The sequence below is a fragment of the Cryptotermes secundus genome, unplaced genomic scaffold (genome assembly GCF_002891405.2).
Source record: "Cryptotermes secundus unplaced genomic scaffold, Csec_1.0 scaffold43, whole genome shotgun sequence".
In the NCBI taxonomy this organism is placed as follows: domain Eukaryota; kingdom Metazoa; phylum Arthropoda; class Insecta; order Blattodea; family Kalotermitidae; genus Cryptotermes; species Cryptotermes secundus.
Window position 1 is genome coordinate 99,204 of NW_019723298.1, and position 27,712 is coordinate 126,915.

Sequence of the window (27,712 nt, forward strand, 5' to 3'; positions counted from 1 at the left end):
TTCCATTTATAACATTTTATTACTGTCTTACACAAATTGCATTTCCATGTCCAAAAACTTAAAAGTTCAAATTTTCATTCATATAATGAACGTTCACACACACACACCTTTACGAGAATTCCAAACCTGACACACATTAAGGCAGATTTGTAACATAAGCTTCTCTTTATTTACATGTACTATTAAACAATGGGACCTTTCACTTTGATGAAAACTTTCTGAAAACACAGACAACACTGAAACATTTAATGCAATGATATAAACACAACTTTGCATCCTTCAAATGGAAAATAACATAATGATCCCAACAGTCTCCAGCTCTCTAATCCATTCTGTGCCTTCAGCTACCAGCTTTGCAAGGAATATTGCTTGTCTTTCATATATACTCAAATATGTTGGCTATAAACAGCAATTTGAAATCAAAGAGTTTAGTATGGCCAGTTTAGAACAAAACTGACATAGTTATATAACAAAATATACTGAAATGCAGATATCTACAAAAGAAATCTGAGACTGTTGCATCCAACATTTTGCCTCAGGCTACCAATAACTCACCTTTCCAGTCATAATGAGATTCAAAAGTAATGGAAGGATGCAACATGGTCCTCTTCCACTCCACATCAGCATACAATCATGTCCATGGTCACATTCACGAGAGATGCAGAGCAAGCAAAGGTACATCACGGTCTACTGGCAGGAGTCTGGACAAGATATTTCTAATCTGCTTCACTTTTAACAAAAGGCACAAAAATCCTCAAACACTCTGATCCATACATATGGATAAGTAAAAAAAATGGCTAATGCTCGCAACAAATCTTGCAGGAACAGACCATGACTCTAGTTAATTTAATCAATCCAACAAGACTATTTGTTAATATTTTTACTCAAAGTAAATAAGACAAAAATCTAATGAAAGCAACAACATTAGTAAAAATATAGTTCACTTTGTAAAAGACTCACCAGACTCATACAACACATGTACACAAAACATACAACATATACACATTCACTATGAACATCAAATAAGCCTACAGCCAACTAGTAAGTATGAATGTATTCAGGATAAACTTTCTTGATCCCCTTTCAATAGGATACAAATGAACTTGCAGACTGGAAAAGCAAAATACCTCAGCTGGTACTAGCACACCACCAAAGTGAATCACCGTGGTGGAGAAGTACACTAGTCAAATTAAGAGGAGGTCCCTATTGGTCATGCATATACCTGGTCAACACTTCTTCTTGGTCCAATGGTGGTTCTTAACTACTGTCCATATACATGAAATTAATTAAGGCATATTATGAAACCGTTTCCATTTCCACTATGATATTTTAATGAGCTGCTATGTACTGACAATTTTTCTTAATAAATAAAGATGAGGGTAGTCTAGCACATGAAATGAGTATGCAGTTAAGCTGACAATTTCCATGAACACTGTTATTCATGGACAACATCAAGAGGGATGATCTTCATGGAGTGTTGTTTCAGCTGTTCACACTTTATGCTGGTATTCAACTTGCACAGTCTGCATGACTGCAACTTCATCCACGCAGTGTGTAGTTCCTCAGAGTTCGTGGGCAGAGGCTTGGCAATACCCCACGATTCACTCCTGTCTTCTTTTGCACCACAGCAGCAGCAGCCAGTTTTCTCCGCATACCTGCTGCATAGAATATAAGTTTTAATTGTGAGCTCATCTGTCCCAGAACGCTGCAAACTGAACGTTCCAGGACACTGTTACACCTACAACTTGTACAGTCGGATGATGGACACCACTGGAAATGAGCTATTCAACTGTTTTCTGACTCCCACCATGAAATGAAAGAACCCTCTCCTATGTATGTGAAAATAAATTTAGAAAATGGATGCTGAGGAAGGCAAGAAAGCAGCAAGGGAAATTGGCATCACAAGAGAAGCACTAATATAAAACACTTTTATTAGAAAAAAAAAAAAATATCAGCCATACATCAGCACAGCAGTTGCGCTATTTCACAGCAGATTTGGCAGTTCTCTTCAAGTCTTGTCTTTGCACTCCAACATTCAAGCACATGTCGTTAACACTCTTCACTGACATTCCAGTTTCACTAATAATTGTAACTGGCAATTAAAAAAAAAATGTTGTTGTTTCAAGAAATCTTATAACAAAAACATCAAAACTGAGCAACTTCTATAAAGTCAACAGTTTTAACACAGTCACGAAACGTTGCACATGCTTGTTCTCAAGTTGCTGCACTGAGCATTCACAGCACAGGGAACCCCTTCAACCTGGATTCAATCACTCAACAATATTATTGACAATTCACAGGCACACATATGCCAGCCATGTGAGAAAAAAAAGGTTGTAATGAAGTTAGTTTATCACTACAAGCAACATGCAGATGGTAAATAGCATACTCACGTCATTAGTGCTGAGGAGAGAAACACACAAAATAATTAACTTTACCTGCATCAAAATAATAATGAAATGTAATACATTACCTCACATACAAACATACGTTTGTTTTGATGCCAAACTCGTAGAACTAAAGTTCAAATAAACAGCATAACATTATTATTTCCACAAGGATTTATCAGGAACTAAAGGACTAAAAATGCCTATAACAAATACCTTCTACTATTAGTAGCATATAATACATACAGCAAGAAATTTATGATCAGTTCCATAGTTGCCGATTACATCTCACTACCTCATTTATCCAAAATTTAACCAAACCTTATAAAATTTATAGTGGAAGATAATACAGTAGTAACAAATCAAGGACTGGCACTTTTTCAATACACGTAACCAGTACACCATCTGAAGTCTTCATGAGAAGAAATCAGTAAAAGCTGTTTATAGAGGAAAGGGTTTAATCTTAAACCTTTACAGTCACCTATCTGGCTACATGTTTGAAACACTGCAATTTCTATTTCCAACTAATGAACTTCAGAAGAAAAACCCTGTTTAGGTTTTAATCGGGGCTACAGAAAATATAACTCGATGACTTCCTCCAAAATTCTCCCTGTCAAAGAAGTGGTTAAAGGAATAATCAGTATTGGAGAAATAAATCTGTTTCTATTGAAGAAGTCTCATGGCAAAGTACTGCATTTACACTGAAACTGTCCTCATACCTCCTTTATTTTGTACACTGCATGTATTCTACTGACCTTACTTTGCAACATGATTGGATCATAACTTTTATTTCTGTTGGAAAGAATCAGATATGCCAATACAAGCTTTGAAGTGAAACTAGATGACAGGTATGTAGCCCAATATATAGTACCCAGAAAAGTAATCTGATAGCGGGGTACAGGAAAACTATATATAGAACATCCAAATCTCTATTCACTTGTTAATCAAGAAACAGCAACTATGTATACTGTTCAGTCCCTATTCCTATTACCATAACATGTGCTACTTCAAACATATCAACATGTGCCAAAGACATAAACAAACAAGTCACAAAAATACACAGATCCTTAACATGTTTCTGCAAGGAACATGATCATGATCACATGGACCACTCACCTGTTCCCACGCTGGTCATCTTAAGCATCAGAGGTGTAAGCTTTGCTTTTGTTCTAATTGATTTTGAAGAGACTTTATGTTGTTGTCGGTTCCTGGCCCTAGATCTTGTTGCCCTCACAAAGTCTTCCTCATCAGAAGATGAGCTGCTCTCATCACTGAAGCTGTCTGAATCTGTACTAACAGAGCAAGACTCTTGCTGCCGAAGTTCTTCTCTCCGTCTAATCACCAGTTCCATAGCAGGGGTGATTGGATAAGAGTATGGTGACTCAACAGGACTACTGCAACGGCTGTCGAAATATACAACACATGTCTGGTAAATCCAACAGACCAGCTATGTAGCAGTTAGAGGTTGAAGAATGTGCTAAGGTTCATGTAATGTAAATTCTACAAATATCTAATTAAGTAAGTGCACAGCATATGTTCAGTTGAAAATGAATGGCTCTGCAACATAACCCTGAAAGCTGGAGTTACATAGTTGATGATTTACTGTTGCATCTTAGGAGTCAATACCATATTCTAAAAGTTAAAAGGTACAGTTGTCCCTGTGCTTAACTAATTAAGCACTACACCATGAAGGCATATGGGGGAGTGGATGTAGAAATCCACATTTTCTTGACCTCAGAATTAGTTGGAGGTGAGTGGACAGCTTCAGGCCCCGGCCGCTTTACCCCCAGGGAAAGAGCCCCCTGTAACCATTGCATAGGAGATTGGGTGGAATCCAGAGCCGGTCTGGACGACATGGAGAAGAGCAAATTCTTGACCCTACTGGGACTCAAACTCCGACCATATTCTAAAAACAAATATAAAAAGCACATAATCATATCCAAAAATATAATATATGCTTGATTACGTTTCAAAGCGCACAGGGGTAACCAAAAAAAAGTATGAATCTTACCTACAAGTTCACAATCTCATCATTTTTATAAATTTCATCATCACATTTGTACTACAAGAATGCTAACAATATCTGCAGATAAGGTGGTCATGATGGACAGTGCAAATGTTTTATGACTGTAAATGTAGCAATAGCCCTCTTTAAGGGAGTACTTCTGCACTTGAAGTGATTAACAGAAGTCAAACAATCCACTCAGGAAATATGGCTCCTTACACCAATAAACACAAGATGACAGGTTTCTTTGGACTGTCCTCACCTCTCACTCTTGACCTTCTTTCCCCCTGTGATGGCTGGTGTTGATGCCTTCTGTCTCATTTTTGATATTATCTCCAACATGGCTGGTGTAGGGTTGCTGAATGATGATGTGTCAGCTGTTTGCTTCCCAGGGTTTGTTGGTTCTGGCATTTCTGGCAACGAAGCTGTCAATTTCTGTTTCACCCGATTTGACTGACGCTGTATGAGCAGCACTGGTTCAGACTTGGCTGGGATAGGAGCGGACAGTTTACGGTTCAATGTTGCATGTTTCTTCATCTGTCTTTCAGGATTGCCAGATATGATTTTTTCCCAACTAAACTGCAGGTGTGATCGGAGTACTGGAGAAGCTGGCGAGTTTCGAGTCATCCTGCAATAGAACATACATGTACAATAGTGTCTAATATTTTACTGGAGTAAGCAAGACAACACAAAAAAAAATCTGCATTTCATTCTGAAATTACTTTACATTCAAAGTTATAAAGCTCTGTTAATATGCCAGCACAAATACCATTGAACCTTCAATGGGACATAGTTAAAAAAAGAAAAAGAACTCCATTACACATACTTCATTCAATAACTTGAAAATTTCTGGAAAGATAACTACAATTATACTAAGATACTAAATTTGTGAGAATAATAATAAAGTACATTATGTATTGCTATCTAAGAGGAAAATTTTTCAGTATAGGTAGATACACTAATACCTATTCAGGCATACTGTTCACTGCTGCCATGTTACACTTCTATTTATAATTATTTGCTAACATACTTCTTCTAATATGTAAAAATGCAGTTCATACCTCACAGGAAACAGATTACTTCCTCGCTAAAAGACCAACTGGTTAATGCTGTTTAGGGAAACAAAGACTGTTTATTGTGAGAACCATATGAAAAACACACAAATACATTCTGTGGGCTGAATCTAGAATTTAGTGTGTTAAAGAGTTGGTATCTACAGTAACCACTGGGCTTTAAAGGGTTAATGATAACCTCCATCATAATTTGACGGAATGACCTTGCCCTTCATAAGATGTAACATAACTAGAAATCAGGATAGGGTTTATGATGAAACACCACTCAGAATATGTAACTTCCTATTTACAGTGAAACCATGGCAGAGTAAGTATGGCTTATAATGATGGCTTCATTATGGTGACCAAAACCATCAGAACCATCAGTTTCTTGATGTTGTATATATGCAAAACCACTGGATAAAAAAAGTGCATTAGTGCATTTTTCTGGCACATATGTCGTAACATGTGATTCCTAACTAGCTGTAACACTTTGCACAGACTATATTTATAATTTTGCTTCTGAAGTTACTTATGGCTAGCAGCTCATAAAGGTCTGGGGTTCAGTCCTTTGTGAGTTGCTGCTGTGAGAAGCTGGTAGCTGAGGTCAGGAATAATTCAGGAACTCAGAGGAAGTAGAACATCTGCAGCTGGAAGCCACTACTGAGCAATGACCGGTGATGACGTGACTGTGGACACTAGTGTGTGTGTAACAGCGAGCTGTAAAGTGTAGTCACATGCTCTATCAAAGAGCCCAATAAATCCAATCATTAACCCAAAACCCATCCACAGACAATTCATAAATCATGCAATATTGTAAATTTACAGTGATATTTAAAATTAATTTAAATATACACTTCTTATATTGGACTCCTGCACATAAATAGTTCAAGTTAACAATCTCACAGTAACCTGTGTTCATACATAGCTGTATCAATATGCAAAACTACTCTTCTTATGCTAAAATCTTATGTGCATTTCTGATGTGTGTTTAGTTAACATGTCTTTTACAGCTCCCCTGTTTATGGTTGGATGTCACGTTTTATTGGTGACGTACCCCTCTTCATAGTCATAAAACAGCACACAGGCAAGGATGATGCAACAAGGAACTAGGATATATACCTCTTTTATCTTCATTACCTTTAAATAGTGTGGATTTATTGCAACAATATAACACTACCTTTCAACAAGCTAATACTTCAAATACTTTAAATATCATGAGTTACATCTCAAGTTTTGACTTGGGGCACAAATGGTTACAAGTATAAAAATGAAATAGCACCTCATATGGAACTCAATCCCATTCCTCAGCACTATGAAAAGAAACTACTGCTAAATCACACTTAAAATTCAACTCTAGTAAGTTATGTTTCACTGCTTCATTTACCTATTAAAATTGTGAGCCACACAAGGTTGCCGCAGAGTACTGCGAATTATTTTCATAGGCTTCAATTCTGCTATATTTTCAGGTTCCTCCGTTGCTCTTCGTTTATCTCCTCGCTAAAAGACAACAAATGAATCAGGTAAATGAGAACTTTCAAACTCTGAAGAAACGTATTACGCATATTCATGATCCATGGGATAAAGATTAGGGCTGTGTGAACAATTTTAAACTCGTCTACAAATGTACTGTTTGCTTTGAAGCAAAGTTAACTGTCAACTTTTTACATATAAGAAAATTCCCTGAAGGCATTTTAATGAATTTAAAATGCCTAAACATTAATTGCTGAGATATAATTTTTATAAATACTGGATAAGATATATGTATATTTATATACACTGAACATTCATCTATGCGTCCCACCCTATTCTCCAAAATGGCATATTACAGAAAAAAAAACGGTAAAAGAAACAATGCTCCTCTTGGATAGACAACCATAGGAAATTGTTATATTTGCTGATAAAATCATGGCTTCAAGTGCAAGCTGGATTATTTCCCCATTACTTCCTCAATAAGAAAGGCCCTGGGATCGTGACAATGGAATTGCTAGTAGGATAAGAAGGAAAACCCACACTACCTTCTGCCATTGAAGGGTTACAGGGTAAAACCCAAGAGACCTTCTGCTGTCAGCAGAATACAGGAGAAAATCCAAATTATCTTCTGCCACAAATGTGATATGAGGGAAACCCTTAACAATATCCTCCTGTTGCCTGATAAAAGAGGGGAATGGAAATAAGATGAATCCATAAATTGGACTGGAAAGGAATATGGAAGAAAGGATGGAAGGGGATGAAGGTACAAATCGTTAAAGGTATGGAAGAACTGAGGCAAGATGGTGTTTTAATGTAAAAAACTGGGGGAGGGTAAATGATGATAGGATGCACACAGATGGAATAGAAATACTGGAGAAAGGGAACGAGATAAGAATATGAAAGGGATATATAAAAGAAAAAGGGGGGGAAGGGAGATCCCCCTTCTCCCCATTAAATTTGATAGATATTGTATGTAAGCAACAACAACAACAGTTTAAAAAATTTCGGTGAAAAATTTTTGTGCAGAAATTCTAGTAATGGATAATCTCACTGCCTGTATCTTTAGTGTTGGAGAGATGCACCCAGACAAAGAGGATACAATGATTTTTTTCAGTTTTTTTGGTAGAAAAATATGAAGTCAATATTTCACCTTTTTGTTCTTAATGATTCTTGCAACTGGACTAGCTCCAAACACAAGCTTTCCATCATCCACATAGCCAGAATCTTCAACACCTTGCCTCAGCAGGTTCTTACAATAAGTGTAGTCTGGCTTTGTTTCAAAGCCAAGACTAGCTACATACTTGAGGTACTGGCTCAACACAGCTGAAACAAAAGATTCAGAGTTAAGAATTCCACAGAGATTTTATTTCCAGGATTCTTCCTATTTGCTGAACTGCTGAAGTCTGTATATAAGCTCCATGGCTTTTGTAGTCTTACCATCATATGGAAATGGTGCTAGAAGATCTTTGTATACCTCCACAGACCTTCTCTCATTTCAACTATAACAGTCTTAATTATAATATGTGAGCTAGGATAGTGCAGCCGCTATAGCGACTGGCTACAAGCTGGATGACCGAGGGGTTGGAGTTCGAATCCTGATAGGGTAAAAAATTTTCTCTTCTCCATGTCGTCCAGACCAGCTTTGGCATGCATCCGGCCTCCTATCAAATGAGTACTGGGGGCTCTTTCCCTGGGGTTAAACCAACCGGGGCATGAAGCTGACCACTCACCTCCAACCAGTGACCATCCACTCTCCCATATGCCTTCATGCCTTAGTGCTCAATTAGAATTAAGCACAGGGACAACTTTTACCTAATTAAAACATATTTATTTCTCAAAATATGAATGTGTGTTCAGGAACTGATCAGATATACGTGGTCCTTCCATTTCTCATGTCCTACTGTGGACCTAACAGAGAACTGCCACAGTTATTATGGAAATTTAATCCATATTCTTGCAAATGGGCATGGTAGCCATGACTGTTGAAGCAATGTGTCAGTTGTGATGAAGGAATCTGTTGCTCACTGTAATGCAGTTTTGTTTCTCTTATGTAGAGGCCTCAGATTACTTCTGGTTATGCAGTTAACCATCTGTTTTATTTTGGTTAACCCACATAATCAGGTGTAATCAAAAGCCTCTACATAAGAGAAACAAAGCAGCATCACCATGAGCAGCAGATTCCTTAATCACAACCACCCATACACCTGAAGATATGTTAGTGTCAATAAAGAAAAATGACGAGTGACTAGTAACTAATGTTGCACACAGATGGCATAAAAGCAAAACACAAAGTCAGATAAACATGATGCATTGTATATACATACTGACATATGCATGATCCAAAAATGGTAATTTCTGTTATAAGCATGAAAATGTTATACATCCAAGAATCATATAGGACTACAACCAACACAGAAGGTATGCTGACAAAGGGGACACAATGGTAAACAGATATTCAAGAGAATTAAAAATATTAGCACACTGAGGACCAGTTGCATGATATCATGCTTTTGGCTTTTAAACGTGGTGGACCAATTGCATGATATCATGATTTTAGGACACGTTAGGTTGTAACACGCTATACCTTTCTCTGGCGCCATCCAAATGAATGACTACTGCGTAATATTACTCTGGAATGTTTGCTTAGTAGCCAGTAACTTGACCTCGCTGTTTTGGTTCCCCCTCCAAAGGAAAATGATCTTTGACCTTTCAAGCTCTTATGTACCAGGCAGGAAGTTAGTGCAATATGAATCAAGGACAGAAGCGGTTCAAGATCAAGCGATCTACAGGAGAACAAGAAATATCTGACTTGTTCTCTGATGAGCTATCTGACGTTCCTTCTGAGAGGAGTAGTGAAAGTGACTCAGTGGCAGTGACAGGGGACAACAAACAATTGTGGCCACAGACAATAAAAGTGAAAGTAGCTCCGACGAAAGTGCAGGTAGTAAAATTGCGGGGACACCCACATGGGGAAAAGTAGACAAAATGCCTACTTTGGGACAGTTTACTGGAAATCCAGGGGTGAAACAAATTCCATTGGACCCAACACAAGTGTCTGAAGTAGTAGAACTGTTTTTGGAGATAGGGATACTCTTGTTGTGAATATGATTTCCACAATTCACAATCTGAACATGGTTGATGTTCAAAGGAGACATGGACAAGTAAAGAAACCTATTTGTATTTCTGAGTATAATATGTTCATGAAGGGAGTTGATAGAGCCAATCAATTCTTGGCCTATTATTCTCTTCCTAGGAAAATAATAAATTGGACAAAGAAAGTTGCCTTGTGGCTTATAAATTGTGCCATTTTCAATTCATTTTTGGTTTACAAAAATCTAAACCCAGATTCGAAACTGAAATAAAAAGTATTTCTGATGAATGCGGCAAAGGCCTGGGCTACAGACCAGATGGTGGCGGCAGAACCAGAGTCAGGCACAGACAGTGTGACTGGGCCCATCAACCCCCACCCCATGCAGGCCTCATGTGGACACCCCTGGGCAACTCTCGGGTAATATGCAGGAACATAGCCTCGTGAAAATTGTGAAGAGTGAACATTCCAAAGGGAAGCATCCTTCTAGGCAGTGCCATGTTTGCACAGTTCACAAGAAAAGGAGTATGACTGTCCATATTGCAAGTTCTGTGTAATGCCACTTCACAAAGGGGAAACTTTCCAGAAATATCACACTCTCAAGCACTTCTAGAAGCATTTGTAAGTGTTCTCCAAAAATTTTAGTTCATAAAATGAATTAGGAGATTTTATATTAATTTTTAAAGTGAACAGTGCACAAGTTAGGGTAGTAGGTTTAAAAATGCTGGTCCCCAGGGTAATTTAAATATTTAAATTGCCGGTCCACAAAGCGTTAAGTTGGACAAAGAAACTTTTTTTTTTTTTCCATTTGCTTGTCTTGACAATTCTGAACAACTTCCTCATCCTCACTTTGTGTTGTCAGATATAACTCACCAACAAAAAATTCAATTTGTATGTTTCCTGCATGACAATCCAGGGTAATACCAAGGAAATTAGCTTATTGGCTGCCAGGCTGTATTCAGATACAACTTACAGAACAGAATATGGTCAGGCAGGATGATAAAGTTCAAGAAAATGGAAAGGATAATCACAAGGTGAGCACCTGTAAGTTTAATTACACTTGCAACAATAATCTATACAGTAATCCCTTATGTATGAACAGTAAACCCATAATGATCTATTCAGTCTCACCTGGTGGTTCTGAATTAGGAAAGCACCGGCGCATGAGGAGAGGAATGTTGGACATGAAGCTCTTCTTTTGAGTATGGATGTACTCTGGATCGGCTACATTGTCTTCCCATGGCAACTTACCACACAGCCACTGAAGGATGTTATAGCCAAGGATTTCCAGGTCTCCACGTCGAGAGTGGGCTGCAACACACACACATCATAAGATGTGGCACAGTACTTGAATGTCTATAAAACAAGATCCTCTAATACATTCATCTGCACCATAATCCCATCTGGTAAAGCTCAAAGCACGATAAAGCACACCTTTCTCATGCAAATACAACTCACCTTGTTCTGCTTTATAATCCTCTAACCACGCCCCTGAATAGAAAGGTGAGTATATGATACTATATAGCCATCCTCAACAGGCCAAAATGAGTACACCTGACCCTATAAAAATTATGAGCTGAATGTGCTTTACATGATACACAGATAAGCAGAGAGAACATCCTCTGTGTTACTGCACAATATCTATGTTATTGTTTATTTTATATGGCTATCAAGGGATCTGCATATGATTTACTGTAATACGTAGGTCATACCGAAAGTCATGAGCAACTTTTTTTTTGCATGCAACCTGGGAACAGCAGATGAAAGAGAGTATGGTGGTAGGTGGAACCAGCTGTTGTGTTAACCTTGAGTGTCTTGTGACGTCAATAGCTTGCATCATGTGACCAGTATCACTCCTAACAAAATGGCTGACGATATGTTGTTTCGCCAGCGTGCTGTCATCAAATTTCTTGTGAATGAGGAAATCCCTGCTGCAGAAATTCACCAGACTTCAGCATGCTTATGGAAGTGTGTGCATGGGTGTGAGCAGTGTTCAAAGATGGTTGAAACATTTTAAAGATGGGAACACCAGCATCGAAGATGAGCCTCAGAGTGGTCGTCCTCGAACAAACTCAACTGAATGCAACAAGGAAAGAGTGGATGAGATCATTCAAGATGACAGGCGTGTGACTGTGGACACAATAGCCTGAAAACTTGGAATAGGGCACAGTGCAGTACAGGAGATGATTGAAAGCTTGGGCTATATGAAAGTTTGTGCTCATTGGGTCCCGCAGTTATTGACTGAAGACCACAAAGGTCAGTGAAAAGCCATCACCTCAGAACTGCAGAGATGATGACATGAAGGCGATGATTTTTTGCTCTGTATTGTGACAGGTGACGAAAGCTGGTTTCACCATTTCAAGCCTGAAATGAAACGGCAGTGTATGGAATGGCACCATTTGCATTCTCCATCATAAAAGAAGGCAAAGACAGAGCCATCAGCTACAAAGGTGATGGGCACAGTCTTCTGGGATGCAGAAGGGTTTATTCTGGCCAAATTCCTGGAACCTGGGCAAACCATCAATGCTGCTCGTTATGTCCAGATGCTGCACAAGCTCCGTCATGCATTGTGTGATAAACATCATCATCCTGCATGACAACACTCGCCCCCATGCCACTCGCCTCACATTGGAAGCAATTGCAAAGATGGGATGGGAAGTTCTTCCACACCCCTTCTATAGCCCTGATCTGGCACCCTCTGACTACTATCTTTTCGGATTTGTGAAGGATCAGCTGCGTGGACAACATTTTGAGACAAGGGAGGCAATCCAGAAAGCAGTGCGTCAGTGTCTTTGGATGGCTGGAACAGAATTTTCCAAAAGGGGAATTTTCAAACTCCCAGAATGCTGGGAGACATGTGTACAAAGAAGTGGCGATTATGTGGAAAAATAAAGAAAGGTCTGTAGATTGAGGTGGTGTATTTGGTGGCTCATGACTTTCAGTCCTATGAGAATGGAAAACAAAGAGTACCTTGGTATTTGAGTCCCAGCTTCATCAACAATTTCTGAATTGGCGAATAAAGTGCATTCAATCGGGTCTCTTGCAGACAACAAATTCACTAGACACAATGTCATGCTAATCAAAGAGAAGTCTGATGGAAAGGGAGCCAGATCAGAACACTCACACAAATTTCACGGCCATTTAAAATTAGACAGGTCCAAGTAACTGAACTGAAAAGAATTCCTTTTCATAACTGGTTTTTGCAGGCAGAACATGCTGGTGTTCTTGACACAAAACTAACAATTTTTTACTGATGAAGCTTGGTGCCATCTTGGTATGTATATCAGTGCCCAAAACCATAGGTATCAGAGCAGTATTAATCCAACACAGACTTTTAAGGTACCCCTTTATGATAAGAAGACTGGTGCACACTGTGCCATTACTGCTACATGAAGAGTACGACCCATACTACTTCACAGACTATTAATTCAGAATGACATGTCAATGACATTCTTTGGCCCTTTCTTGACAGAACTATGAAAGAAGACAAGAAACGGTTATTTTATGCAAAATGGTGCTAAAGCATACACTGATAATTATTCGGTTAATGTTTTAAACAAAGTGTTTGAAGACAGACTAATATGTCACATTATGTGGCCTGCAAGGTCTCCAGACTAAAATCTCTGTCATTTTTATCTCTGGGGAAACCTAAAAAACAAGGTGTACTCAAACGATTCCAACACAGCATATGAACTCAAGTACATCTGTGACACAATTATGAGGGCTATTCAGAAAGTGACCTCCAGTGAGCTGTTAACAAAACAAGCAATGAGAAAAAAAATTATATACAAAAAGTACATACATACTTAAGCTAATTCTCAATGTAGTCATCAACAGAACTGAGGCACTTGTCCTATAGGGGATAAGCTTTTGTATGTCTGTCAAAGAAGCTCAGCCATATTTTAACACCTTCAATGATCTCCACATTACTGCTGAAGCACTGTGATCCCAACCAGTTCTTCAGGTAGGTAAAGAGGCGGTAGATGCTCGAAGAGAGGGCTGTAGGGAGGGTGCAATGTTCCAGCAGCGCTCAAGCGCAAGCAGCTGCATAGGGATGCACACTGTCATGAAGGGGCACTATACTGGATGTAAGCATTCCATGCCTTTTGCTCACAATGGCCCCACCAATTTTCTTTAGTGTATTTCAATAAACTTCTGATGTTACTGTGGTCCCTTGTTGCACAAATTCCACCATCAGCACAACTTTCCTGTCCCAGAAAACAGTTGCCATCAGCTTTATGGCAAACTTCGGCTTGTTTGGTGAATGCACGTGCATCAACTGCTGTGATTGCTCTTTGGTTTCAACATTCACAAATGAACCCCAAGGTTTCATCACCTGTTACTCAAATGATGTGATTGAGTAATTCAACGCCATCTTTGAGGTACTGATCCAAAAAAAGTCAAATCCAAAAGTCACTCTCTGTGTTTTGAGTGCACTCACGAGCATTTTCAGAACCCATCTTGTGCAAAACTTTTGATAGCCTAGCCTAACTGTGATAATCTCAATAGAGAAAAATGTGTGAAATTTGTGGAAATTCACACAAAAGTTCTGAAATTGTGAAGTGCCATCTTCGACAAATTATTTGGTCACAACTTTGAACAAGATCATCATTTGCTACAGATGGCTGACCACTTCGCTCTTCATCGTGAACGTTTGACCACCCATCTTTGAACATACATCATTGTCTTACAGACCCTTCACTCAATACATTTATACCATAAACCACGCATAAATAACAATGGATTTCCACAGCACTCATGTTTTTAGTATGAAGAAAGTGGATAACAGCGCAAATTTGACAGATGGCCAGATTATCAATCGCAGGACACATCACAACTCACTCTGCAGACACAACAACAAACACTACGTGACCAGTTATGTGGTAGTTTACAAGGCAATGAGTCATGTGATGCTACCTCGCATGTGCGAGCTCTCCCCCAAGCCTACATTAGTTGCCTAAAATAAACAGAGGTCCCTTTCTGACAGCCCTCGTACCTCGAGATTAGTGAATTCAAACTAGTGTCAAATAGCCCTTTCAAAAAGTTTAACAGTAGAAGGGAGACATTATGAGCTTCTACTGTGATGGTGGTCTCTATCAAATAATTTATTTACATCAAAAAATGAAAGTCTGTGCTAATAACATGTGGCATATTAGCCATTATGCTAGAATCCTTTTTTGCAACAGAAGACAGCTAAGTTCTGTCTAACAGGCCAAGGATGATTTGATCTTCTGAAAATGACTCTGTATTTTGAAAGAAACATACAGAATTTTATAGTTAGGAATGCCAAAGACTATGGTCATCTTACTCAGATAATATAAATTTTAATATAAAAATACATAAAATTATCTCAGGCTACTGAAACTGACTGAATCTCAAATTATTTTCCAAATACAGTTCCACAAAGTTCTACATTTCCTTTCTATTCTGCAGTTTTCCCAGAATAAACATTCTCAGGTTCTTAGGGCACAAGCAAAATGGCTCCTCTTCATCCATATTAAACAAAACTTGGAAAGGAATACAAGAGAGTTCAACTTTTTCATATTGATCATATTAAAATTAGAGCAGCGGAAATCAATAACCTTGCATAATTAATAAACCAACTCATGATACAAGGTCTTACCTGAAAAGTCAATAGTTCTTCAGTTGCTCATGAAGTTTCCTGTAGCCAGAACCATCGCTCATCACCATCACTACTCACATTCATGACTCTAAACAGATCAATCTAACTCATTCATATTTGCTGTATCATCACTGGTTTGTGAATATAGTACATAGAGGACATGTACTCCAGCTCAGACCAGTGTCTTCTGCTGAGAACTTGGCTGATGCCCCCTCTTGTGACATTTTTCTCCAATAGCAGGTGTCCACAATGCATAAGAGGAGGGTGCTCAGAGTACATGACCACCTATTTTCTTCACAAATCAATGACTAGACAGGAAACATAAATAGCAGTAGTGCCTGATGGCCAGGCTTGTCCATGTATATAAGATATGATACACTCACACTCGCAAGTGAAATACTTCAATGTAATTTATATCCTATCACATTCTTGAATGTAATAGTTAAATCCAACTTCTATATAATGTATACCAGATTGTTACATATATCAGAATACAGTTCAAAGTCAGTAATATAATACTGCACTCACCACCTATATGTGCGTCTCTGCTGGTATATTCTAATGTTCCATCATGTGCTTTGCGTTGGTCACAGCGATACTCCTTATGAACACCATTTTGATCCAAATAGCGGCAGGCTAGACCAAAATCTAGTAGGTAAACACAATTCTCTGTGCCCTTACGATACCCCAGCAGCAAATTTGAGCCTTTTATGTCTGCGTGGATGTATCCATGACTATGGATGTACTCTAATGTGTCCAGCTGCAGGGAACAAAGACAACATGTTTAATAAAAAAAAAATTTTGTCTCCACAAATATGTATAAAATATTACTGCATCATTTAATTTTTTGAAGAGCAAGTTCTTATGTACCAGACAATGTTACACAGAGTTTCTTTCATTATTTCCTACTCTAAAATATAATACAGACTATAAAATTAATACAATTATAAGAATTATTTGTTTACTTTTTAAATTGAATTTGTCACTTTTTTCTTTGCATACAATTTTAATCTCCTACTAGCCATGTTAATGTATTAGCACTATATACTGCATATACTACTCCAAATGAAGAAAATTAAACTTCCATGGGCATTCATACTGTCATTTGTACGAGTGACTATAGACAGGGTTTGGATTGGTGACTCACTTTACTGACCACTTATACGCACAACTCACAAGTACAAGTAACTGTAACAGCCTCAATGATTTACACACATTAAAGATCACTGCAACTGCAGCACACACAAAGTCTTCTATGTCTTCACTAGTCATTTCCTGGTAATAGATCCTGACAATGTCCTGACTGACTCTCTGCTCCAACTGTCCTGTTTATAACATCTCAGCACGGACCATGTACAAAATGCTGTTCCTCTATTGTAGTTCAATTGTTGCTTGTCCGAAGTCTACTGCATTATTTGACTGCTTGTTTCATGGTCATTGCCCAGCAATGGGTCTCTACATGCTACAATACAACAGAATTTCCTACTTAATCTAACTCTTACAAATGACAGCACCATCCACTATACATAAGAACTCAACACACCTGCCTCTTAAAGCTATAAACTAAGATAATGCCATTCATACCAGCACAAGCGTACTCTGTACAGTACACTAAAGCTCATCATAATGGTACATTCATACCAGTACAAGTGTACTCTGTACAGTACACTAAAGCTCATGATAATGGTGCATTCATACATATTAACGTTTAAATTCATTGTATTAAATATTTTACCCAGAGAAAATCTGCTTTAAATTACTATTTTTTTAATGCTAGTGGGGTGGGACTAAGTCCTTTGTACTGTGACCACTTCTGCCCTATTGCACCAGCCCGAATTGGTGGAATAAAGATTGGCAGGGGAAACTGAAGTACTCGGAGAAAACCTGCCCCAGCGCCACTCTGTCCACTACAAATCCCACTTGACCAGACCCGGGATCAAACCCGGACCACCACGGTGGGAAGTCTCCGACTAACCACTTGAGTTATTGTGCGGCCCTTTAAATGACTTACTATAAGTTTGAATTCCAGGGATCTGAAGTAAATTATTTAATACATATGTAAACTATTCATCATATACCAAAATATTTAAAAATTACACTCCATGCTGACATTTCTCTATACAAAAAATTTCTTCAACAGCATGCTGAACAATATACTGAACTAGCATTCTTACAGCAATGCATCATTTAAAAAAAAGGTAACATGCTGAAGGCATTTTGTTAGCATCTGCCACACAATATACCTTTGAGCCCTTTAAATCTATGGCAATCAAAGTTAATTATATCATGTGTTACAGGACACACTCTAATTAGCTGCACACTAATCTCTAATATTTAGTGCAGAAGCATCATATTCCCTAGATGGAAACAGCAAAAGGAATTACTATTACGCATACTTTACAAAGAAAGAAAGACAGAATGTCTTATGTGCACAGCAAGCCTGTGCAATTAATTATCTGCCCATCTATCTGTGATGTGGTATCAGCATCTACTCTAGTGGATGGTTTTCTTAACATGTGATATGAGAGATTACTACTAAACTATGACAGGCAAACCCCAATGTTCAACCGTAATCACCCACAATTAAATTTTGCTGAAGATCAGTATATGAGATCTCTGCATAACACTAGCCAGCCATTTTAATTTTTACCCATATTAACCAATTAAAAATTCTACTTCATACAAGGCTATAAATGGACTTTTCCATGTACTCCTAAAACTGCAAGTGATTACAACATAAAATCTGGTCAGAAAGTATACAAGGAACCCATTTTAACCAATATACAACATTTTATTAATTATTTAAGCAGTTTATGTACACAAGCTGCAAGTAAAGAATGCCATCTTCTGGGAAGTGGCTCTGTGTAGATCTAGTGTAAACTGACATTTCGGAGGAACCAGCGTGTGCAGGTTGCTGCAGACATGCACATGCTGGTTCCTCACTCGAGGATTTTTCTACCCTGAAGATGGCATTCTTCATAGTCACCACTGTGAAAACCTCAAATCTTACGAAGTTGCAAGTAAGTTTAGTGAACCGTAGAAAATATAAATGGGAATACTGTGTACTACTTTATCTTGTACATTCTTTAAAATCTTGTTTCCAATTTGCTATGAGGAACATTTCACCTACTTTGAAATTCTGAGTAAAATACTCTAATACAATGACATGGCACAAGACCAAGGCATCATGGGGGGGAGCAATAATGTAAAAGCTTGCTTCAAACATTCAATTTAATATAAGCATTTCAAGCCAGATTTGAATATCCCCATATTCTCGTCCAGTTCATGCATTCTTCTGACCATTCTGACGACCCCCAGTGCAAGAACTATATTTATATGAGAGTACAATTCCCATAACTTTAATCATTAATAGTAAATGTTAGATGGAATACATCATGGTTGCTCTTTGGATGTTTGCACATTTACTGCCCACTCCGCTCAATCAGAGGAGGGGCAAATACTCCTAACAGCCAATCTTCAAGTTTCACCTCTGGGGAAATAACTATTAAGCCCAACTGGATTCTTGAATTGTAACTAAGGGTAGCTGAGTGGAGTAACTGTCAATCACACACACCTCTTTAATCTGAGTGTTGCTATTATGGGTTCACATGCATGGGAAGCAACACAAATAGGCATAACTCTAAATAGTAAGAACAAAGAACATATGAATTTATGTAAAACAGGATACTATTCATAAATATACAATTCTGTATTATGCAGGATTCTTCTCACAGTATATGACCAACTCAGACATATTATGAATCATACATGAGATACACAGTTCTCACAATAGTGATTATTAAGATTAGTGCATTTTGCAATATGAAATGTAGTCTGGGAGAGAGGTACCAATATGTCATCTTCAGGACAGATGAATACTAAGGAAGCAGCTTCCTCTGAAACACTGGTACTTGTCTACCAAACTGCATGGTGTCACATCCCATGAGACCCTAATCTAGGTGTCATACACAAATCAGTTACCAAGGCTCATTAACTTCATTTTATTCAGATAATAATGCAGTCACAGACTCAAAATTTTCTCATTTTCCCACCTCTGAATACCTCCAATGCAAAACTAAAGAGGAGGAAAACTTCCACCTCAATACAATGTCTTCACAGAATCAGGGCAAAAAGTAATAAAAATAGCATACAAAATTAATGTTACCAATGATTTCTTTGTTTCATCAGAAGCATTCAATTCTGAAGAAAGTACCGAGTTTTATTTATATATACAGTTTTTTTTTTTTTGCTTCCAACTAAAAGAATAAAGTTGGGTACTTTGAACACAGGACTACACATGCAACTGTGCTGTATTTGAGGTTTTCAAACTGGTGAAGATTTGTATTGTGGTCTTTTGAGTTATGACACTGTGTAGTCTGGTACACGGTTACCAATATTTCAGAGGAAGGTACTGCTTCATTTAAACACCACAGGTAGGGGCAACAGGCTACTCTAAAAACACTGGACTCAACCTATCAGACTACACAATGTCATAACCCAAAGGCCACAATATGAATATACATAATGATAATAAGTACAATGTACATAATAAAATAAGTGTGAAGATTGACTGCTATTTTGTACTCTCAATTACAACTTCACAGATTATAGCTATAAACCATGACTAAATAACTTACATTACGTACATTTACTTACAATTTGTATGCCAAGGTAAAATACAGTCTTAACTGGGAACCTTCTCCCACTCTGTAGGAACAATTTGCCGAGATCCTGACCAAATCTCTCTAATACTAGAAAGCGATATTTTTCCCCTCTGTAGACATGCGAGCCAGATCCTATGTAGTGGGATAAACCTACATGTTTCAACCTCCTACTCTTCTTCCATTCATCAACTGAAAAAAAAAAAAACATACCAAAACTCAGTGCACTCATGTTATGCATTCCTTTCATTGCTCAGAGCCTCTATGCATCTGACCAATATGAATGGAGTCCCACAGAGATTCTTCAATTAGTGCTTTTTTTCATATTTGACAACAAATAAAAATGAGTCACAAGTCTCATTATCCCATGTTCTTACTTGCATAATTAGTTTGCATAAATTAGATGCTTATACTTGGTTAAACAAGTAATGAGGCCCTCAATTATAAATCAGTCTGCCCTATCAATGCAGTATCAGGAAAATCAGACTATTTAATACACAATTCCATTTAATTAAATAGGCACATACTGCATTGATATCTGTCACTGATTGATGATTTGTGCTATGAAAATTACATATGAAATGACAGCTAAAACTAACTCCATGGGACAGAGTCCTTCTTGAGATGCTAAAAGACAATAAGCTAATCAAGAAATTCCACATCTTTTTCCTAGAATTTATGACTTGAAACACACGCTCAAAATTTAGGTTAACCAATTATGCTTTATAACACTTCATGCAATAAATATTATGGGAATCAAAATATTATATTTTAACTATGTTTTTTAACACTTTCCTTTATATATGCACTATTTCAAATCTACCCTTGACATTCAAAAACATGAAAGGGGCATAGACAACTTCCAGGAATCCAAATTGTCATCAAAAATGGAACATAAAGCATTAATAAAAATTGTCTTGTAGGATCTCATGTTATTTTACCAGGAACTGGCATATTCACTTTGCGTCAGCAAGAATTAGTTGGAATTTAAGTTTCTGGCACAAAGACAGGCCTGGTCACATTTGCCACACGCAGTCATAGAACAAATAAAATTTTGAGTTTTCAAAGCACAGCACCCATTACTGTGTCTATATACGACTGCTTACGAGGAATCAGGCTTCAGTATAAGACCGTTATAGGGGCAACTGTCAGAGCCAGAGAATTATCACAGACCCCACAGAATCAGTTAAGTTCAGCAAGTAGTTGATTCTTACAAATTTTGACAGCAAACCCTTCAATGAGCCTTGATATGTCATCTAGGCTTTACTCTGTTAAGGCATTGCATTTTTTAACCTTGCATTCTGTTTTCCGCATCTATAAACTGTCATGCTGAGTACATCTATAGACACAGAATTTCTACCAAAATGCATGACACTTTAAGATGTTACATTTTAGAAATGTTTCACACAGAAACTCACTGCAGTAGTTCTGTAGACTTAACAGAGGCTGCCTTCAACCAGTGGACACATGGTGCTGAACTAAAACATGGCTGACTTTGGGTTTTCATAGTGGTTCACTGTTGATGCTAATGGGTTCTTGGGTAGTTACACCATGTGGACGTGGGCAGTGTTACTGGTGTTTCTGAGGTACATGCTGCAGCCATATTCTGGGTTGAAATATGTATGGTGGGTGATTTTCTTTGTACATATAGTTTTACGTTTGGTGGAGGGGGGTACAAGTTGACACCCCATTCATGCCAACAGAACAGGCCAGGAAAGTTATGAATGTACAGAAACAGCCTCTTTTAAAGGCCATGGAATGGGGGGAGAAGAAGGGAGGGGGGGGGCATGCATGTGCAATTGGTGTTCCCAAGTTTCACCCATCCAAGTAATCTCAAAACACTTTTCATACCACTTGACCCACAGCACAAGTTATGTAAGCAATGTTATGCCTGACGAGTACTTGGATGGGTGATTGCTTGGATCATCAGTTGTCAGTGGTTTTTTGCTGCACTCTGTGGGTCTTAGAAGAGCCATTTCATTCCATAGCCCAACGTCCCTGCTGGCCCAGATGGGGTACTAACCCCCACCTTCATTTTTCATTTTTTAAACATAAATCTATGTACACACAGAAACAGAAACGCACTCATCCTACACACACTGAACCTGAACACGGTGGCAGCATGTACCTCCAAAACACTGGCAACACTCACCACACAAGAACTGAATTAACATAAAAACATATGTTACAGAATAGTGACTAAAAAGGCATGAGAGCAAAAGTGGGTCACACTCTGGTGCTTGCCATGGTGCGATAATAAGGGTTTGCAGCAGACACCAGTGACCACATGTCATGATGTAAAGGATAAAGGTGAAGGGTCTGCAGTGGACACTGGTAACTGCCACAGCACAAGGTGAAGGGTCTACAGTAGACACCTACAGTAGACACTGCTAACTGCCACAGCACAAGGTGAAGGGTCTGCAGTGGACACTGGTAACTGCCACAGCACAAGGTGAAGGGTCTGCAGTGGACACTGGTAACTGCCACAGCACAAGGTGAAGGGTCTGCAGTGGACATATATAACAGCTACGGCATATGGGAAAGGGTCTGCAGCTGAGAGTCGTGACCACCATCATGTAACATAAAGAGTCTTCAGTGAACCTTGATGACTGCCACTCTGTGTGGATGTGGGGTCAAATACCTTCACCTTAGTCCTGTGAGTTGTAGGAGGCCACAAAAAGGGAACCCAGTGCCTGGAAGTATAACTGGGCCACCCTGTTCCTGGGGGATATAAACACAGGAATCTGGCTCTCCAGGTTGGGGGAGTCTCAAATCTGAGACAGTAAAATATGGTCATAAGTCCTATGGGACTCAGACCTGAGAATCATTGTGCTGGTGAGGACCAGCAGCAACTGTAAAAGACAGACCCATCCTCTCATCAGAGAGGATGTTACATAAGCACTATAGCCTCAAGTATTCAGTTGAAAAAAAAAATACTGGTTGTGGATTTCAAGGGGCTTGGCACAAAGATGAACTGATTGGCGGCAAATCACCAGTCATAAAGTAACTCTGACTCTTGACTGATAACTGTCATGGTGTGACGTACAGGGTCAGCAGATGCCAGTGACTGCCATGGCAAAAGGTAAAGGGATTGCAATGGGCACTGGTGACCATGATAACAGTGAATGTGCTAATAGAGTGACCTAGTGTGATAATGAACGTAGTAAATCTCTACATATTCTTTAAAATATAATCAAGCTTCTCAAAATTTTAAATATGAAGTGGTTATGCTGAAACAACAGACTTCCTGAGGAGGGGAATGTTTCAGGTCCAGACTAATAAAAGCACAAGTGAAGAAAATTAAGAAATATAAATAATACTTACTCATATCTGATTTCGCTACTCTAAGGTAACAGTTCATTTCCACAAACAGAGGTCCATTTTTATGTGGTTCTACTTTCACTACATGCTGTGCATCTGAACCCACAGGTTTGTAAGTATTGCTGGATGCTACAACAAAAATTAGAAACCACTTCTAACAGACCAATATAACATAATGTAACAAAGATTACATTTTGACAACAATTAAAAAATGTAAAACATGCTCATCTAACGCTTCTATGGAGTACTTCTTCCTGTATATACAAAAGGACCTTAAATAAATGTTTCATGAAACTGAGATTCTTGCGGTGGTGAATGACTGAAGATTTTTGGAATTTTGACACCATGTAATGTGGCAGACAGATACCAACGTTTCAGGAGGAACCTGCTCCTTCCATTTACCTTTAAGATATGAGGCAGACTGTTTCCCTGAAACATTGAAACCTACTTACCAAAGTACACAGCATCACATCCCACCAAAGTCATTCCATTTTAAATCAAATAATGCTGTCAACCATGTCATGACCAATTTCTATGACTTTTATTCTATAAGTAGATATCCATGAAGTTCATTTTCCCAAAGTTTTGACCTTTTATCGCATTTAAATCTGTACATATTAATTAAAGAAGTCAGGTACTTCTATTGTAAGACAAGCATTTTTCACAAATATGTAAATATCTGTTCTTTAAAAAGTCACAAACATACAATTTTTGAAGAAAGTCGTCTTCTGGGTTTAGGCACCGTGTATTCTTCGTTTCGGCCTAAACCCAGAAGACGACTTTCTTCATTGTCATCGCCGTGAAAACCTCAAAACTTACATACAATTTTTTGTCTGGCAGTGGTTTTTCTCAAGAAAACTAGTGTTGAAAATTTTGGGAATTATGATCTTCATACAAGCCATTTAAAAACTGTTTAAATCTTCATGTCATAGCATTTAAAAAGCTAACACTTTTGCCTGGTATAAACAAATGTTCAATCTACTGCGAAAAGAAAAAGTAGCATGGACTTTTGCTCCAATGACAAAAAAATCATATTTGAAATTTTGAATCAGCATCACACCATTGTTCTTTTGGAGTCTTGGAAACACTGGTAGATATGAAGAAATCTGGCAACACTGCCTTCTTCTTCTTCTTCTTCTTCTTGTATTTTACAGCTGTTGTTTGGAAAATTAAAGAATTCTCTAGGCCTACCTCAATGAGATTTGCACTCTTAGATTAACACTAAATACAAAGCATCATTTGAAAACACACACAAGAAAAGATGATGTTCACAGTTATGACAGCTTACAAAAAAAAAAAAACTGTTGTTCTTAAGACATGGACTAAAAAGAGAAACACGAAAGCGTAACTATCTGCTTCCACCATGAAAAAGTACTGACGTAAAAATATCATCTACTATATAAATAAAACCGTTTGTAATCCACAAAGGCATAACAAAACAAAGGAAAGGAAGAATATTTATCAGTCAAAACTACAGGCTCAAAATGAATTCATACACAGAAAAATACCACTGCTTGTTGATCTCATATATTTATATTTGGAATTTAAAGCACACAAATTACTTTTAAAAACTGGACTCTGAAATTTTGTTTCCTATAGCCAGTAACAGTGGAAATACATTGGGGGGGGGAGATGCATCAGAATTTTAAGTAACTGGCTGCTGCATGGCCAGAAGAGAAAGACTATAAATCTTTTTTTGAAAATGTGGTCTGCTTCACAGATGTTCAAACTGCCCACAACATAGTCAACCCCAAAGTGTTATTGCAGTATTATTTCTGACTAATGACATGGAAAAGTTTAAAGTTTATGAGCAACAGGCCCATAATCATCATACAAAAATTGTACCCATGACAAGAACTGCTGAAGAATTCACCCACAATATCCGCTGAACAGCAGATCAGGCAACAAGCCATCATTATAGTGTAAAATCACTAGCTTCATATTTGAAGATGTTGAAAAAAACAATTCTGGTAGGCACTGAGGCAGTTATTTTACTTGATTTTTCAGAGTTATTTCTATTTACGTCCAGATGACACATCAGGACCAAAAAATTAGATCTGAGAAGAGGTCACAAGATGCTGCATCATCAGTGTCTTCAGCATACTGCAACCACAGCCCACTCTTTCATAAGTTGCACTATACAACATTTGGTTCTGTAAGGCCTACAAGCTCGCCAGTGTTTTTTTTTCAAAACTGAGAGTTGTTAGGCATATGATAATTTCTATTGTGTCTGGCATGGAACGAAGTTAACCAGATAACAGAGATGAGTCAAGTTGAATGCTGTCAACTTTCTAAACCAAAAGCCAGAATCATAATCCAGAAGGCTCAGATATATGCATGCAGGATGGAATATTTATGATATCATAAGAAAGACAAGAAAGCATAGAGACCCAGACAAAAGTGGACAGAGGATATTGAAAAGAAACAGAGAAAAATGAAGAGCATATAATGAGGACAAATTGAAAGCCACATAACAGTAATATCTCTATACTTCATGCAGTAGGGGACTAAGCATACACTATGTAAATAAGGTGGGAAATACAGCACACAGAAAAAATGAAACTCAAAATATGTGACACTGTCATGAAACTACATTAACCATTTACATGCATCAGTTCCTATCCAAACCATTTGTTATAGTAATTCAACCACAATGGTCCTCCATATGCAGTGTTTGATTCTCTTCTTACACAACTACAACATATTACCTACATCATATACACTTCCCAGGGGCTTAACATACTGTCCAACTAAGCTTCATAGTTATAAAAAAATCTAGTTCATTACGCACCTCAAACACAACACTTCATACCTTCATTTACAAAAGTATATTTGGAGAAGGAAAAAAAAAAGGGCCACAATATTATGGCAACTTCATCCGAAAATTGTGTCACCTTACCGAGATAAATTTCACCAAAGCCTCCAACACCAACTGAGCTGCCAAGTTTCCATTGGTTCTTGGCAATATCAACCAATATCTCTCCCTCACGAATTGGATCTGGCAGTCTATTGCCATTTGAAGCTACCCTCTTCTTAGGTTGTTCTATTTCTGCTCCAGTAGCAGGTTCCGTAGTTCGGCGAGGCATTACGTGCAGGCCTAGCTCTACAAACAATTACAACAGCTGAAATGTACTCTTCTTCCTTGATGCACTGACAGCAAATTTTTCTTACTCATGAATATCATTAAACATCATATTCCTTCTGAAAGTTAGTCTTTTATGCTTCAGATGTTTGCTACTGCTACGGCAACATAGACATTGCACAATTAAACTATATATCTGCATTTAAATTGAAGCACCTCAGTATCTTATCTACTTCTACACAGGCTGGACTGTCAAACTCATTTAGATGTCACCTACAAGATGCACTTGGAGTAATAATAGAAATAAAATTTAATAAAATAAAAAGCATATTACAAAATATCAAAATGTAATGCATACGCGTTATTTTAAAAAATATTCGACTTACGGCTGCCGACGATAATACGAAGACAACATAAAAATATGAAATAGGAGAACGGAATAAAATTCACTCCCACGTTACTACTGTCACAGAAATCTCATTAGTTTGCGAAACAATTGTGTATTGTTGAAGTCACCAAATTAGAGCTTCACTATATTTCCACAATCTAATATTAAACGTAACCAATTCTATTGTCATATTAAACATACACCCCTGTACTTTTGCTCTCGGACTAGGCTACGTTCAATACGAATTTTAGGTAGCTGATATCGATTGAGCTCCTGCAGTTACCAAACAGCAGCGCTTCTAAACCGTTTAGTCGATGACGTCAAAAAGATTTCATTTGATTGTTGAATTTTGGTAAAACTTGCAACGATCCATGGTTACAATGCCACTCAGCACAATAGGACTGTTGAGAGTATTCCAGGGCTGTTAGGCCGGGCGCACACCAAGGAAACTGGCAACTGAAACACAACCGCGATTTCCGAGAAGTGTTAGCAGCCGGAGTTGAACACACGGGGCAGCGCAAATTGAGGAAACGGAAATGCAACTTGCGGCGAAACTGCGAAACTCAATTTCCAGGCAACGGAGCATGCCAGTCTTCACACGATTAAGTTCGATTGAGATGCCGCGTGAACTC

At 38.1% G+C, this 27,712-nt stretch overlaps 1 protein-coding gene across 4 annotated transcripts; it reads right to left on the reverse strand.

The window, feature by feature from the left end:
* Nucleotides 1–27,481, reverse strand: LOC111861647 (serine/threonine-protein kinase VRK1). 4 transcript variants are annotated; one of them, XM_023846383.2, is made up of 11 exons: nucleotides 27,079–27,481; nucleotides 26,510–26,713; nucleotides 23,614–23,739; nucleotides 20,285–20,481; nucleotides 16,157–16,388; nucleotides 11,137–11,316; nucleotides 8,068–8,240; nucleotides 6,832–6,944; nucleotides 4,655–5,020; nucleotides 3,504–3,790; nucleotides 1–1,655 (listed from the first exon to the last, which is right to left on the reverse strand). In XM_023846383.2, the coding sequence occupies exons 2-11, from the start codon at nucleotides 26,694–26,696 to the stop codon at nucleotides 1,540–1,542; spliced, it is 1,977 nt and encodes a 658-aa protein (XP_023702151.1). In that variant the 5' UTR covers nucleotides 26,697–26,713; nucleotides 27,079–27,481; the 3' UTR covers nucleotides 1–1,539. The 4 variants fall into 4 exon arrangements, with proteins under 4 accessions (XP_023702151.1, XP_023702150.1, XP_023702154.1 ...); XM_023846382.2 differs by having other exon boundaries at nucleotides 1–1,658; nucleotides 27,079–27,479; XM_023846386.2 differs by having other exon boundaries at nucleotides 1,574–2,260.
* Between the last annotated feature and the right edge of the window lie 231 nt (nucleotides 27,482–27,712).

Bases quoted from the DNA above. Each gene is read 5' to 3' on its own strand.
- LOC111861647 (XM_023846382.2), bottom strand. From the start codon at position 26,696: ATGCCTCGCCGAACTACGGAACCTGCTACTGGAGCAGAAATAGAACAA. The intron at 16,389-20,284 runs GTAAGTAAATGT...TGTTCCCTGCAG, and splicing joins TTTACCTTGGCATACAAATT to CTGGACACATTAGAGTACAT. The intron at 6,945-8,067 runs GTGAAATATTGA...GTTGTCTTTTAG, and splicing joins GAATCATTAAGAACAAAAAG to CGAGGAGATAAACGAAGAGC.